General features: G+C 42.1%; 1 protein-coding gene across 1 annotated transcript in view; it reads left to right on the top strand.

The window, feature by feature from the left end:
* The window catches only part of Efcab3 (EF-hand calcium binding domain 3), a 31,413-nt gene that overhangs the window by 10,838 nt on the left and 2,971 nt on the right, over positions 1-17,604 (top strand). Inside the window, 8 exon segments of the mRNA XM_032913442.1 lie at positions 812-888; positions 5,404-5,547; positions 9,268-9,339; positions 11,748-11,868; positions 14,105-14,188; positions 14,190-14,284; positions 14,606-14,790; positions 17,171-17,293. Coding sequence (XP_032769333.1) covers positions 812-888; positions 5,404-5,547; positions 9,268-9,339; positions 11,748-11,868; positions 14,105-14,188; positions 14,190-14,284; positions 14,606-14,790; positions 17,171-17,293 — 901 coding nt within the window.

Raw genomic sequence — 17,604 nt, 5'->3', positions numbered from 1 at the left:
ACCCACATTGAGGCCCGCAACCATCTGTACCTCTGGTCTCTGGAGATCTGATGTCCCTTCTGACTTCCTTGGGTACCAGGCATGCACACGGTACATTCATGCAGACAAGACACCCATATACATAAAATTATAAAATAAATCAATTAATCAATTAATAAAAAAACAAAAATAAAAGATTCCATATATTTTAAACTTTTGTTATTAGTATCAAAACTACAGACCTTTAGGATAAATTTATAGAAGCTAGGTGTGGTGACACATGCCTATAATCCCAACATTCAAGGAAGATGGAGGAGGAGATCAGGAGTTCAAAGTCATCCTTGACTACATAGAGACTTTGAGATCATCCTAGGCTACATAGGACCTGTTTCAAAAATGTTTTTGATTATTTAAATCAATTTGCTACTAAATTACGCTTAATTAAAAGTAATTACATTCCACTTGTCACATTATAAGCAAAGCTAGTTTTGTGTGTGTGTGTGTGTGTGTGTGTGTGTGTGTGTGTATTCATAAATTACTGCAAATTTACACAAAGCATCCTAGAAGTATTCACATTTCCCCTCCTTTTCCAGATCTTACTTTAATGCATATGTGTAAGTTTCCCAGAGTTCCAAACGTTCCAGAACTACAAGGTGGGCTGTGGTTTCCCTCATCTACTCTGGCTGCCGGGCAGATGTTAGCAGGTGACCGGCTCTGCCTTAGGGCTGTGACTCTGGGCATACATACCACAACGCTTGTCGCCATGGTAGTCAGCGAAGCTTGGGGGTCTCGCGCCTATGCTAAATCTGCCTCTTTCTGTGTCTCTTCTTAGAGATAAAGATTTTCGAGGGTATTTCTCAGGCCATTTACAACACAGAGAAACAAAGCTGAGCCCTGCACAACTGGAAGGTAATGAAAATCACCCTAAACGTTAAACCCTGACACAGCCCTCCCTCTTTCTGTGGGCTTCTGTCTTGTTTATTTTTTTAATAATGATAAATTATTTATTTTGGTCTCAGAGAACTCACTCCATGGTTATTAGGGCCCACACAGCCAGGAAGAACATCTTGGTGTTAGACATGTGTAGGGAAGGTATTCACCACACAATAGACAAGAACCGAGAAGTGAGGAAGATACTAAAGATTAAGTATAGTCTTCAGAAGTGAGAGCCAATGACTTACTTCTTACAATTAGATCCTACCTCCTAAAGATTCCAGAACCTCCCCAAATAGCACCACCAGCCGAGTCGCAAACACTCATTACAGGACCCTGGGTGTCTTACTAGCTAACTTGTCCATTTCTCATCCTAAGAACTTATAACGGAACTGAAGCAGGCTGGAATATGTCACTGACGGCAATAAATGCAGGCTCTGTGCAGCATGTACCCAAGGCTAGCCCGGAACTCATTGCCTAGCCCTGACTGATCTTGAGCACGTAGCAGCCCTGTGTCAGCCTCCCAAGTTCTAGAATTGAAGGCATGTGACTTCAGCTGACTCCCATTCTGATCTTCCTTCAATGCGCGTGGGGAAGAAATATCCTACCATTTAAAGGAGGGAGAAATAAACTTTTTAAAAAATGATTTAATTAGTTTTATTTTATGTGCATTCATGTGAGGGTGTCAGATCCCCTAGAACTGGAGTTACAGACAGGTGTGAACTGCCATGTGGTTTCTGGGAATCAAACCTGGGTCCTCTGGAAGAAGAGCCAATGCTCTTAACTTCTGGGCCATTGCTACAGCTCAGAAATAAGCTTCTAACCAGGCATGGTGATACATACCTATAACTCAGGCAGCTGATGCTTAGTTCAAAACCAGCCTGGCCTGTATATCAAGAACCTATCTAAAAATTAAAAAAATAAGCTATTTGTAGATTGAAGAGAGATTACTTTCAAATTGACATCTCAAGAATTTAAGTCAGGCAGGCAGTGGTAGCACACACCTTTAATTCTAGCACTCAGGAGGCAGAGGCAGGAAGATCTCTGAGTTCAAGGCCATCATAGTCTACAGAGTCAGTTTCAGGACAGCCAAAGCTACACAAAGAAACCCTGTCTCAAAAAACAACAAAATTAAACAGTCTTGGTTAAATAGTATTATCCAGATAACCGTGAGAGTGGCAAACAGCAAATCTAAGGTCACATATGAAGCAGTTAATTGAGCTGTATAAACCCAAAGGGGCAGGACTCACCAGGGTGAGAACAGGTGTCTGTAATCTCAACATTGGGGAGGCAGAGGCAAGAGGATCACCATAGTTTCAGGACAGCCTGGTCTGCAAAATATTTGACACGCCAAGTCACTTTGTTTTCAGAAGACAAAAAAATGAAAGAAAAAATTTTTAAAAAATAGAAATAAAATGCCAGGATTTTTTTAGAGACAGGAAAAAAATGTTGAAATTTGGTACGTTGTCTCCAGGTCATTGGTTCAGATAGCAAATATCTATTTAAACCAACAGTTTTCCAGGCATAAGAACATTAGACATGTTCCTGCTCTGGAAGGAAATCTACAAGGAAAATACATAGTTAAACTGCAAAATAATTTAGTGATTTAAATTAAATTATAAGATGACACAAGATATGAGAGAAGTATAGAAGCTATAGGACTGTAACAGAGTATCCCAATCTGGTCACTATAAGACCATAACAGCGTCCTGATTGGGTAGCCATAGGACTGTAACAGAGTATCCAGATCTAGTTGCTATAGGACCATAGCAGGTGTCCCAATTTGGTCTTGTGAGGCAAAGGAGGGAGTCTAAAGAAAGCTGAATGATGAGCAAGTCAGGGAAAAAGGCAAAAGAGTGTTCCAGGGAGAAAGAACAGAATCTTATCCAAAAGAAAGGAGAAGTATTATGCACCAAAAAACCTAAACGGAGCTAAAAAGGATGCCTCTGGAGGCAAGAGCACTTGTTATGCATGAGGACCTGAATTCAGATCCTGACACCCACATAAAAAGCTGTGCATGACTGTCACCCCAATGCAGGGGTGAGGGAAATGGAGTAGAGCTTGCTGGATGCTGTCTCAAAGGATTCGGTAGAATGTATCAGAGCCAGATGCCTGGCCTCCACGCTTGGAAGTGAGCACAAATACACATGAGCATACCCCACACTAACATACAAAAAAGGAGGGGGAGGAGGGAGAGGAGGAGGAGTAGAAAAGAAGAGCCGACAAAAGCACCTTTGCCTGCTGATGACCTGAACTCTGTCCCCAAATCCTACATAGTGAAAGGAGAGAACTGACTCCTGCAAGTTTGTCTCTTAACTATATTCATGCCATGTCAAACACACCCACATATACACACACATACACATATACATACATACACACACATACACACATACACACACATATGCATACATACACACACATACACACATATACACACCCACATACATATACACATATGCATACATACACACACACACATATACACACCCACATATACACACACATACACATATACATACATATACACACATACATACACACATATGCATACATACACACACATACACACATATACACATCCACATACATACATACACACATATGCATACATACACACACATACACACATACACACACACATACACATATATACATACACACACATAAACACATACAGACATACATACATATTCACATTCTTTCTGTCTGTCTTCCAGTATACACGTAACCTAGTTACTTACAATTAATGGGAGCTAACCAGCCCTGTGAGGCATAGTCCCTGTGGGATTAGTAAAGATGCAGATATCAAAGTATCAAATACAAACACTAGAAAATGTGGTAATTCCTGTATTCTTACAACTTTCCTTTGAGCAATTAATTTGTTCATTCTGCTTGTTTTATCAATACCTCAAAGTCTCCAATATCTCCTCTTCGCTCTCAAATGACTTTACTTCCTACCTCCCTGCACAAAACTTAATGGAATTTCCAAAGAACTTCTCCCCTGTGTCTATCTCTGAGCGCCGAAGCCATACACTTTGTGTGCAAATGCATGTGTACGGGGTGCCCCTACCAGAGGAAGATGCCCTGCTCTATCCTCCTCTGCCAGGTTCCTTTGAGACAGAGTGTCTCATTGAACACGAACTAATTAGTTTTCAGTGGCTGTAAGGCAACAGCAGCAGTCGTCCTCCTCTGCTCCTCATCAGACAGAAGAGTTACATTGTAGATGGCCACTGGCAGCTTTCATTTGGATGCTAGGGATCCAAACTCAGGTCCTTAGCTTGCACAGAATGCGCTTACTCACTGGGCTGTCTCTCCATCCCCGATCCTCCACTATTTTTGCATAGTTTGAAAAACAAGAGTAAACATATCCTGATATGTTTACCCCAATATAAAAATAAATATCTATGAGTCTATACTGATTGTTCTTAGTGGGGGTTTTATTGCTGTGAAGAGACACCATGACCAAGGCAACTCTTATAAAAGACAACATTTAACTGGTGCTGCCTTACACTTTCAGAGGTTCTGTCCATTGTCATCATGGCGGGAAACATGCCAGAGTGCAGGCAGACGTGGTGCTAAAGAAGGGGCTAAGAGTTCTCCTTCTTGATGTGCAGGTAGCCAGGAGAGCACTGGTTCTTCCACACTGAGTGGAGCTTGAGAGCTAGGAGCCCTCAAAGCCCACCTATAAAATGACACACTTCCTCCAGTGAGGCCAGACCTACTAATAGTAGCACTTGCCGTGGGCCAAGCATATTCAAACCATCACACTGGCATAAATAAATAATGAAGCTAGGAATATAGGTCAGTGGTAGAGCGGTTGCCTAGCATACATGAGGCCCTAGATTCAAACCCCAGTATTGTAAAAAGAATGAAAATTAAGAATAATTTTAATACTTAATGCAAAGTAGAGAAAAATGAGTAATGACAATAAAGGGGGACAATAGACAATATATATTTTTGGTTTGCTTTGTTTTGATACATGGGGTCTGATGAAACTCACTATTTAGCCAAGGCTGGACTTGAACACCTAACCTTCCTGTCTCTACCCTCGAGTGTTTTACAAGAATGTACCACCATGCCTGGCTCCACATTTGGTTTTTCTACCAATTGCTGCTTGTTCTACCGAATTCTATCATTTCTGCTTTATTCTAGTTCAAATCCCAGGAAAAGACTGTATCTGTCTTTTCTTTTTTAAAAAACAAATCTATTACTCATTTTTCTCTCTGTGTTTTTTCAGAACATAGTCTTCAATTGGTCATGTGATCTCTCCTAGTCCTCTTAGCATATATGTTTCCCCCTCCCCTGCCCCACTTTTTGAGACAGTCTTACTCTATAGCCCGGGCTGACCAAGACATTACTTTTAAGCCTAAGTGGTCCCCAGATCTCCAGATAATCTTCCCGCCACAGTTTCCAAGTAATAATACTATCGTGCCTGACTGTGTTTCTTCCTAAATGACTGTCCTAACTAATATAATTCCATTTCCCCAGCCTTCCGTAACGCTTACAACTTCTTCACCAAGGACAGAACCGGCTGTATTGATTCACACGGATTGATGAGCACTGTAGCAAAACTGGGAATGAATCTAAACGCATACGATATCTACAATGAATTAAAATGTGCCGATCGTGACAGTGAGTGTTTTCACTTATTACTTTCTCATGAAACAGTTTCATGAATACCTGGTTTATCATAGATCCTTTAAGTACAGGAAATTGCTCTCCCTTATTTCCCAGAATATTACTCAAACAAAAATAAGGATATCTCCCCTGAGCTGCACTTTACCTTCCATGGTTTCAAATAACTGGCTCAACTGTGATCCAAAAATATTAGTATTTGTCTAAACTCTTTCAAGTGAAAAAAAAAAAAAGTCCTCAAGTTCAATTGTTGAGGCTAGACATGGTGGTACACACCTTTAGTCCCAGTGCTCAGGAGGCAGAGACAGGCAGATCTCTGGGAGTTCCAGGCCAGCCTGGGCTACGTGGAGAGACCGTGTCTCAAAGACACATACAGTATATTGTTATAGTCATTTTGTTGTAGTTGCTGCTGCTGTTAGTCTCTCATTATGCCTAACTTATCAGATAAAGTTTATCACAGATATGTCTGTATGAAAACACACAGCAGAGGCAGAATCAGTACCGTCCAGGGTGCGTACGAGGTTTTTGGTTTGGTTTTGGTTGGTTTAGGGGTTGTTCTAACTTGTTTGTTTACCAGGACAGGGTCTCATTCTGCGTCTCAGGCTGTCTGAGGATTCAACATTTAACTCACAGCCTAGCATCGTAGGCATGAGCCAGCACACTCAGACCTAGCCAAGGCTCTAAGGCTTGGAGGTCTTGGAATGGAACTTGTATGCCCCGATGGATGAGGGAACTGCTACTGTATTTGTGTATGTTTCTCTTTAAGGATACCAGTGGGGTATATGTATGAGTAAAAAATAGTTTCTTGAAATTTTTTCTGGGCAGAAACTGAGTGTGATTGTCTCTTCTCAATACCAAATTCCAGTTTTTGTAATGATGCTCATTTTAGAGGATGCCTTGAAGTAGTGGAGAGATAAAAAGACATCAATTGCTTCACAGAGAACAGAACACCAAGCAAACCCTGGCCCTCTCCTTCTATCCAAGCCCAATGAATTTTAAATGCCAGGGAAATTTTGTTAGTATTTTAAAGCATACAGGTCATGGAATTTGTTTTCCTGATTTGGGAGCTTTTCATTAGTAGCATTTAGTTTGGTTTTTTTTTTTTTTTTTTTTTTTTTTTTTTCTTTTTTTTTTGAGCTGGGGACTGAACCCAGGGCCTTGCGCTTGCTAGGCAAGCGCTCTACCACTGAGCTAAATCCCCAACCCCTTGGTTTTTTTTTTTTTAAAGCAGGGTTTTTTTTTTTTTTTTTTTTCTCCATCTTTATTAACTTGGGTATTTTTTATTTTACATTTCAATTGTTATTCCTTTCCGGTTTCCAGGCCAATATCCCCCTAACCCTTCCCCTCCCATTATATGGGTGTTCCCCTCCCATCCTTCCCCATTACTGCCCTCCCCCAACAATCACGTTCACTGGGGTTCAGTCTTATAGGACCAAGGGCTTCCCCTTCCACTGGTGCTCTTACTAGGCTATTCATTGCTACCTATGCAGTTGGAGCCCAGGGTCAGTCCATGTATAGTCTTTGGGTAGTGGCTTAGTCCTGGAAGCTCTGGTTGGTTGGCATTGTTGTACATATGGGGTCTCAAGCCCCTTCAAGCTCTTTTCAGTCCTTTCTCTGATTCCTTCAACGGGGTCCTGTTCTCAGTTCAGTGGTTTGCTGCTGGCATTACGCCTATGTATTTGCCATATTCTGGCTGTGTCTCTCAGGAGAGATCTACATCCGGCTCCTGCGCCCCTGCACTTCTTTGCTTCATCCATCTTGTCTAATTGGGTGGCTGTATATGTATGGGCCACATGTGGGGCAGGCTCTGAATGGTGTTCCTTCAGCCTCTGTTCTAAACTTTGCCTCCCTATTCCTCCAAGGGTATTCTTGTTCCCTTTTTAAAGAAGGAGTGAAGCATTTGCATTTTGGTCATCCTTCTTGAGTTTCATGTGTTCTGTTCATCTAGGGTAATTCGAGCATTTGGGCTAATAGCCACTTATCAATGAGTGCATACCATGTGTGTTTTTCTGTGATTGGGTTACCTCACTCAGGATGATATTTTCCAGTTCCATCCATTTGCCTTTGAATTTCATAAAGTCATTGTTTTTGATAGCTGAATAATATTCCATTGTGTAGATGTACCACATTTTCTGTATCCATTCCTTTGTTGAAGGGCATCTGGGTTATTTCCAGCTTCTGGCTATTATAAATAAGGCTGCTATGAACATTGTGGAGCATGTGTCTTTGTTATATGTTGGGGCATCTTTTGGGTATATGCCCAAGAGAGGTATAGCTGGGACCTCAGGTAGTTCAATGTCCAATTTTCTGAGAACCTCCAGATTGATTTCCAGAATGGTTGTACCAGTCTGCAATCCCACCAACAATGGAGGAGTGTTCCTCTTTCTCCACATCCTTGCCAGCATCTGCTGTCACCTGAGTTTTTGATCTTAGTCATTCTGACTAGTATGAGGTGGAATCTCAGGGTTGTTTTGATTTGCATTTCCCTTATGACTAAAGATGTTGAACATTTCTTTAGGTGTTTAAGCAGGGTCTTAATACATCTGAGGCTTCCCTCTAACTTGCTGTGTAGCCAAGGCTGGCCTCTAACTTGCTGTGTAGCTGAGGTGAGCCTTGAATGGTTGACACTTGCCTCTACCCCTCAAGTGCGTTGGCATGTGCCTGGAGTCCAAACTAATATTTTATGTGGGAAATGTTTTCAGCATACTATTTTATCTTGCCCCTTATCACCCAACTAACAGTGACTCAAAGTCACCAGATAATTAACACTGTTATCACTTGTTAATTAAAGTTATCATGTGTTTCCATTAACTCCACCCAATTGTTTTATTCTTTCATAGCCCATACACATATACCTCAAGTGGTAGTTACTGTCAGATTTGGGAAGGGGAGTTGTTTTCTCTGGGTAGCTCTGGCTGTCCTGGAACTTTCATTGTAGGCCAGGCTGGCCGCAAACTCAGAGATCTGCTTGTCTCTGCCCCTGCTCCTGCTCCTGCTCCTGCCCCTGCCCCTGCCCCTGCCCCTGCCCCCGCCCCCGCCCCTGCCCCTGCCCCTGCCCCCTGCTTCTACCCCTGCCCCTGCCCTTGCCTCTACCTCTGATGAGATTAAAGACACACACTGCCACCACCCAGCAACTATCTTTTAATTTTAGGGACAATAGGCTACCAGAAAAGGAGGGACATGTGAATAAATTCCTTGTGAAAGCGACACTCTCTGGCAAAGGATAATAGCAGCTAACTGCTTTTGCCAAATGTTTATACCTCAGCATTGCTTCTGTTGGCTATGGGAGAGTACCATGATTCTAGTAAGATCAAATCATGAAGGCTGAGGATTATAAATTGAAGACCAGCATGGCTACATAGTGAGGCACTACCAAAATAATCTCTTTAAGGAGAAGAGAACCAAAGCTTACCTAAGCATCTTTCCATCCCCACATGTGCTGGTTTTAAGTGTTAGGTGCTCAGGACACTTCAGCTCTTATACTTAACATATGTTAGATAATTAAAATACATCCTAGCTCAGCACAGTAGCAGACACCAGGATTCTCAACAAACCAGGGGCTGGGGCAGAAGGATCATGAGTCTGCAGCAATCTAGGCTATACGTAGCAAGTGCTCCCTCTTGCCCTCCCTCCCTCCTTTATATCTAAGTTATAGATTTAATATAACATACAAGTGTTTAGAGACATTCTTGTTCTGAGCTCATATTCCTGTTGCAGGGGATGGTAAGATCAACTTCTCAGATTTTATAGATGTGCTGACAGATAAGAAACTCTTCCTCAAAGCTGTGGGTGAGTAGATATCACTTACAAGACACTTAGAAGATAGATGAAGTCAGTTAGAGAGGTTGGGCAGCCCTTCACACTGCACAGAAAACACTACAAAATATCAAACAAAGAGTATCACACTTGCAGCTTAAATATGTCAAGCAGTCCCTGCCAGTAGCTTTCCTTTCTTTAAAATTTATTTTTATCTTCTGTGTATGGGTATCTTGCCTTGTATGTCTGTGTCAGATCACCTAGAACTAGAATTGCAGGTGGTTGATAGTATACATGGGTACTGGGAATCGAACCCAGGTCCTCTGGAAAAGTAATCACGCTCTTAACGACTCTATAGCCCCTTGTCTTCCTTTTATTATAGTGTTTTGGTTCTTAGCCAAGCACATGTACTACTTCCAAAAGCATTCCTTTTACCAAAAAAGAAAAAGAAAAGAAAAGAAAAGAAAGGAGAAAGAAAGAAAGAAAGAAAGAAAGAAAGAAAGAAAGAAAGAAAAGAAAGAAAGAAAAACTTTTTCTAGCACTTAGAAAATGTACTGTTTCCATGCAATGCTGAAGCCTCTGCCTTCGGTGAGAGGCTGGGAGGTTGGAGAGCATGCTCTCACCTTTGTGCTTAATGCTATGCATCCTGAAATTGTCACCAGTCTCTGAACTTAACAGGCTGCCTTGGAAAAATCTAACCACTATTCCTATCATATTCTCTAGGATTCCAGATCCCAAACCCCATGTGTAACTTTGGAAACATACCTATTCTTAAAGTACAGACTGTCCCTAAGACAGAAAAAATGGTGCTAACAAACACAGTAATTTCTGGGAGCCTCCTAGCCTGGAACAGGTTGAACTGAGACACAGAGTAGGATTCTGGTGTGGCTCTCTAACTACAGAATGCTGATAACTTCTAAAAAGTCCTGAATGCTTTCTTGCTACTTCTAAGTGTTAAAAAACTGCTGGCTTAGGTGATTAACACCTGTATCTTAACAGCAAGGGGCGTGAAGGTTAGGGGGAGGGTATAAGAAAAGCAGCCTTTGTTCTATCTCCACAGGAAATGCGTGGCTCTTAACTTAAAGCCTGCTACTTGAAGTCTCAAGAAGAAAAAGGGACACTTTGAAAAGTGAACTTGGTGTTTATTTCTAAGTTGTAAAAAGTTTTCAACGAAAGCTCTCTAAGAAAAACAAGAAAGCAGAATGATCCTAAGTAGGACAAAGAGTGCTAAAGAGGGGGGTAAGAAGACTAATGCTAAGAAAGGCAGGGCAGAAGGGAAAGAGAGAGAGAGAGAGAGAGAGAGAGAGAGAGAGAGAGAGAGAGAGAGAGAGACCCTCTTCTCTTGTCCTCAGCACTACACATCTTTCAGAATGCATGATCACATGGTAAGAAGTTCATTACAAGTTTACACATAAATTCAAATCATAAATCAAATAAGAAGTGGGACAGAGAGTGTTTACATGCATATCCATTAGGAGTAATTATCTGGCTAAACATTCATCACCTGTCTCAGCTCCACAGGTTCATAGAGAGTTGAAAACTATAACTAAAGTGAAGTTTTGTATAGATAAACCCAGTCAACATTTTATCTTCTGTCATAGCACCTGTAATAAATCGTAGTTCACTTTTTATGACCTTTAGTTAAGGTTTTACCACCTTTAGGAATATGCTCTGAATAGTAGAAGCAATTAACTGGTGACAGAGACTGCCAGAGTTCTCATTGCAGTTTTGACCATCAGAAAGGACCTAATGGCATTTCTACTATAAAAGAGCTTAACAATCACTGATATAATTTTAGGAATTCTTATAGGATCATCATAAAGAGGAATCATCTATTTGTCTATAGCATCACTACAAGACAGGACATCTCTGTAGTTGCGAAGATCTGCTCAAAAGGGCAGGCTAATACCTACTGACTGTTAAATATTTAATGATAACAGGAAAAGCATATTAATAGTAGGAATCTTTCCTAAAATGATTTTTCATAGGCCTTGTCTATTGGAACAAATCTGTCCTGGATTTTCTTTTTTTTTTAATCCAAGGCAGACTCATCTCAGGAAGATCACCTGCTAGTCCTATGATGGCTCTTGACAAGTAATGAGAGTTCTCTGCAAAGTAGACATATATATTAAGCCCCCTTCATAGCACATGACAATTGTCTTTAACATACTGTACATGCAGTTGTTAAAAGAACTGCTGTATTTACTTAGTCATTGAACTATAATTATTTTGTTTACTTCATAATCAAAATGACCTTTCTACCAAATAGAACAGATTTGTAATGTTTTGGCATATTTCTAGTCCCTGGTTTAATATACAGAAAATTGCATAATTATAAATTATAAATTTTATAATTTTATGATATAAATTCTCAGTAAAATTTTAATAGAATGCTTGCTCAGAAGACATTTTGAAACCTCTCTTTTCTGTTTCCTCTATAGTTCCAGAAAAGAGAATATGCTTAGATTTAGCTAACAATCCAGGGATCTTATTGTTTGAAATCCTATCAAAGTTTGTAGAGATTTCAGCCCTGCACAGAAAGGATATAATAGAGTTAGTAAGGTAAGTGCAACGGAGTGGGTGGGAGCACCTTCCCAGAGGCCACATCACCAACATCCTAGGCACAGAGCTCAACGCAAAACAGAAGGCTCTGTGCTACAACACTCTCACCTGGCTCTGAAACTGTAAGACCAATGTCACACTCTCCTGAGGCTCTGTTGTGGGCATAGGACATCCAAAAAACTTTAGCCGTCCCTAACCCAAGACAGAGCTGCTGGTGCACAGCAGCTTTACGTCTCAGTTTCTTCACCTAAGGGGAACAAAGCAGAAGAACACAGATAATAAGTATTGCTCTCATACTGTGAAAATAAAATAAATAATATTATCTAATATACTCCTCACTGAAGGGTTGCACGCTGTCACCTGCATTTTACAAACAAAACATCTGGAAAGCAAATCCAACACTTGACCAAGAGTTGAGTGCTGCTGTTAGCACAGTGGCCAATGCTCTCTTCCTCCTGCACTGCTCTTACTCCTACTAAGTTAACAGGACACCTTAGCTAATGTCGCTAGGTTCGTTGAAATTGGATTGTGGTTATTAATTTGCTTACCTTAGGAGGTGGTTCTTTACCTGCTGAATAATTTCCAAAACCTGGGAAATAAAGACCCAAGATCCAGGAAGCTGTTAAGATCCTTACTAGATTTAGTTGGGGGACGGGCAGAATCTTCTCCAAGGCATACTGGTGTCAAACCATTAAACTACAAGATACCAGACATGGTAGTGAATGCTTTTAGCCTAAGGCTCAGAAGACAAAGGCAGGTGGATCTCTGTGAGTTCAAGGACAGCCTGGCCTACATAGCAAGTTCCAAGACAGCCAAAGCAACACAGTGAGATCCTGTCTCAAAAATGAATAGATAGATGGATAGAGAGATGGATGGATGATGGATGGATAGATATGTACAAAAAACTTTTAAAAATCAAGTTTTAAAAAAAATCAAGTTATGTATTAAGAAATCCCTATTACAGTAGCAGCAGATTTCCCTACAGAAATTTTACAAGCCAAGACAGAATGGAATGATTTGTTGAAAGAGAATACTCACCCACCAGAAATTCTATCCCTAGAAAAGCTGTCCTTCAGAAGTTAAAGAGAAAGAAAGGCTTTCTGAGAGAACCACTGAAGGAGTACATGTCACCAAGCCTAACAACTGTGTTCAATCCCTGGTACCCACATGGCAGAAGGAGTTAATGCCTACAAACTTTCCTCTGACCTACATACACAGTGTGCCAGTGCACATGTGCACACATTCCTGCATATGCACACACACACTAAACTAAAGTCAGTTAATAAATATAGCAATGTCAAAAATTATAAAAAGAAACCGAGCCAGCCATGTAAGTTATAAAGGAATTAGTTTAACAAGAAGAAATAGCAGCTGGGACTGCAGGTCAGCATCCAGAGTACTTGGCTGGCCGGCATTCACGAAGCCCTGAGTTCAGTCCCCCACACTGGAAACACTGCTCACAAGCTTTCCGAAACAAGCATGAAAGAGAGGCAATAATTCTGGCTGGGTAGCCGAGTGGTAGGATGCCTCCCTAACATGCACAAAGGCCAGCATGCGATCCCAAAGCAAACCAAACCTTTGAAAGATATGGATGAACATACCTTTCTAGGCAGGCATAGTAGCTCATGCTGTGATCCCAACACTCCAGAGTTTGATGCAGAAGGGACACCATGAGTTCAAGGACAGCCTAGGCCACAAAGTGAGACCCTGTCTCAAAACAGAAAATTGTATTTTCAAACCCAACACATTTTCTTCAGTGCTGTAGCCACTAGTAAAGGGCTCTTGGAAATGATCCCTCGCCAGGACCTAGGTAAGCAACCCTAACAATACATATTGAGTTCTCAAGCCTGAAAGAAAGAGAGAGGAGGAAGGTAAGGATGAGGGGAGGGAAGTGGGAGAGGAGAGAAAGAATACAAAAGAAGAAGAGGAGGAAGGGAATGAAAATACAGAAGGAAGACCTGACAGAAGAGGGATAAAGAGGGAGGAGAGGAGGGTTCTGGGAAGACAGAGAAACAGGAAAGGGTAACGGAGTGAGTAGAATAAAAATACATCTAATGCATGAAGTTGTCATAATGAAAACTATCATTATATATGATCAACATATGCTGATGAAACTTTTCAAATAGGTTCAGAATAAACTTAATCAGCATTTATTAACTTGCAGTTTCGTTTTCTTCTGTTTGTCCTAAATAGTTCTTTATATCTGTTTCTGAATTCCTCGTATTCTCTTTTTAAGCTATTTCCGGAAAAAGTTCCAGGAAAGCAACTCAGAAATACTGTGGAGTCCGTACGGGAGAAGGGCCTTTAAGACAGACATATGCTCCTCCTCGCTCAAGCACTGCTGCCTTTGCCAACTCTGCCAGGATCTCAATAATGAAAGAACGGGATTTGTATAAGTTTCTTGAAGCGCTCAAACGTAAGAGCCATTTTTCCCTCTCTTCTGTTATGGACTGACTTCAGGAGTAAACACCGGGGGCCAAGAGCAGGGCTAAGGAACTGCTCTCTGTCACACAAATACCGTTTGGAAGCAGAGCCCACTGACTGAGCCCTCAGACATGGGGGGGAGGGGGGGGAATGGGAGCAGGAGGGAGGGGGGGGGGGGAGCGGGGGGGGGGGGGGGGGGAGCGGGGGAGGGGGACTGGGGGAGGGGGCATGAGAACGTTAGGCTCAGATGCGCCTCACTGCTTGTAATCTTTACAGAATTTTTAATGTCGTTTTCTGCTTTCATCTTTTGCAGGGTGTAACCTCCGTACAGATAGCCCATACTCAAAAATACCTGTGTTTCCATTGTTTCCTGACGTGGATGGGGTGGTGTTGGGAAAGCCATTCAAAGACACACAGAAACTAGAAATGCTAAGGAAAAGGGAGCCTCTGTCTTTTTTTGAGGACTATTTTTTCAATAAAAGAGATTGGAAAACACAGGTAAGATTGAATCCTGTTGTAATAGAGAATTTAAATACTTCCATTTGTAAGAACCCAACTCAACGAGACTAAAAGCCCGTCTTCATCACAAACACTGGGCAGTGTCGGGGTGAGGGGGGGTGCTGTAGTTGTTTTTTCGAGGTGTTCGTTTGGGTTTGGATTGGGAGTTTTAGAAGACAAGGTCTCACGTAGCCCGGACTGACCTCTTACTTGCTCTGTGGCCAACAAGGACTTTGAACTTAGGTATAACGATTTTAACAAAATAGTTCGATTTACTGAAAATAGCAAACCTAGGTTTGAGGTTGGCACGGAGACTCTAAAAAACGACAGGTAACAACATGGGGGTTCATTCCTGCAATTCCAACACTGAGGACACTGAAGCAGAGAGATAGCGAAGAGTTCAAGGTTGGCCTGGGCCACATGGTGAGTTTCAGGCCTGTTTGAGCTACAGAATGGCATCCTGTCTTTAAAAAGCAAAACCAGGGCTGGAGAGATGGCTCAGCGGTTAAGAGCACTGACTGCTCTTCCAGAGGTCCTGAGTTCAATTCCCAGCAACCACATGGTGGCTCACAACCATCTGTAATGGCATCCGATGCCCTCTTCTGATGTATCTGAAGACAGCTACAGTGTACTTATATATAATAAATGAATAAAATAAATAAAAAGCAAAACCAGAAACACAAAACACTAAAAGTTTCCATCAAGCAGAAGCTACAGTTTTCACTCTGTCAGCCAGCTCCAGGCTGGCCAGACACCATGAGGATGGAAGGTCCACATCACTGGAGAATGCTCTGATACCTCTATCCTGTCTACCCATCCTGTCTCCCCTGAGCCTCACCTGTGAGCTCAGCTATGTCTTCTCGCCCTGCATCATGTTCCGTTAACTCTAGTCTCTCTGCCTGCACACACTTTACTCCATTGAATGATAAAGTCTCAGGATGTCCAGGTATTGCTTATGCGTCCACATATTCTGAGAAGTTCTGACCTTTGCCTCAAGCTTGTTGTAAGCCTCCCAGTGTGAGCACCACAACTGAAACTTACCTGGAACAGAGCCTGGTGTCCAGGCATGGCGTTTCATTCCTGGAATCGCAGCAGTGAGAGGGTAAGGCAGGAGAACTGCCATGAGTTCGAGGCCAACCTAAACTATACAACATGTTCCAGACCAACTAGGTTCCACAAAAAGATCCTGCCTCAGAAGACAAACAAGTTCAAAGACAACTTTCCAGGTAGTGGCAAAGCACGCTTTTAATCCCAGCACTCAGGACGCAATGGCAGGCTATGTCTGTGAGTTCAAAGCCAGCCTGGTCTACAGAGCGAATTCAGGACAGCCAGAGCTACTCAGAGAAATCCTGTCTCAAGAAAACAAACAAAAAGAAGGAAGAGAACTAACATCATTCCTCTGGCTTCTTCATGAGTGCCATGCAGACACACAGACACCCAGACATGCACACAATATCAATCAATGTCATTTTAAAACAAAATTTAAAAACACCCCACAGCAAACTATATATAAAGACTACAAGGGAGACGTTTGACCTTGGAAATCAGAGGAAAATGATGGGCTGAAGGATGGGGAAAATCACAAGATGGGGAGAAGGGTTAAGAGAAGTCATACTAGACAGCTTTAGAGATCAGCAGCTGACAGTCTGAAGTCTGGCCTCCCAGCAGCCACTTGGAGTGGTAACGGAGAATGAATGCCAAGTAGATGAGGCAGTCCGTATGTCCAAAGAAAGTGAGCGGTATCTGTGCCCAGCTTCCCTTAGCATTGTTCAACAGCCCAGCAGCAGGAAGTGCAGACACCGTTTCCTGTGGGAAGTCTGGAAGTAGCAGAGGTTACTTCTGTACAGGGCACCTTCCTCTAGCAGCAGCTTGGAGTTGGGATGGAGCTCCTCTCTGCCCTCCTTCTGCACTCCATGCACAAACCATCTGGTCAGCGTTTGTTTTATTATTAATTCAGTGGATTTACTGAATGCCTGTTCGCACATATACCGTGCTAGCTGATCCAGTTCCAACTGGCAAATCGTTTGCCGACAACCTTGTAAATGATACACAGATCCTCTCAAAAGAACAAATCCCGTTTTTTGTGTTTGTGAAACAGTGTCTCACTGTAGCCCCGGGCTGGCCTTGAACTCACATCCCTTTTCTTGCTGCAGAGCCCCAGGAGCTGGCATTAGAAGCATGCACCCTTATGGCCAACTTCACACTAACTCCACTCCATTAGAATGTCCTTCCATAACTGATGTCTAAAGTTAGCATGCAAAGTAATGAGCTTCACTGTGACATTTTACACAAACGTGCATAACTGTGATTTGTTACATAATTCAAACTAAAATGTATCACTCATTTGTTTTGTTTTGTTTTTTTTTTAATGTGCAAAAAGGCCATGAACGTGAAACCTCTCAAGTCTGCCTCAGGTTATTCAGATGACATCTTAGCCATTGACCAGCTATTCAAGAAGAAGCAACATTGGACTGTGTCTGATGCAGTCGCTCTCAAACAGCATGTGAGTGATCGCCGTCAGACACCTCGCCCAGACTGCACTGTCAAAAGTATTTTCTATGGAACGACTCTGCCTCCAAAATCAAACAAAAGCATCCACTCTAGGGAGACAAGATGAGCTGTGTCATGTCCAGAACTCATGGGAGATAGCATCACCCGAGGGATTCAAGGAGGAGTGGGCAAACCCAGGGCTGCAGGGATGGAAGGTGTTTGTAAAACGTAAGGAAGTGGTAGCATCGAGAGCATGATTAGCATCAGATGCTGAAGGGAGGTGGTATGGAGTAAGTGCATCCTGGTCCCAGTGAATGGGGTTGT

This window comes from Rattus rattus, chromosome 9 (genome assembly GCF_011064425.1).
Source record: "Rattus rattus isolate New Zealand chromosome 9, Rrattus_CSIRO_v1, whole genome shotgun sequence".
Taxonomy (NCBI): Eukaryota; Metazoa; Chordata; class Mammalia; order Rodentia; family Muridae; genus Rattus; species Rattus rattus.
Note: the sequence above shows the minus strand (reverse complement) of the source record. Positions and strands in the feature narration are given on the sequence as shown.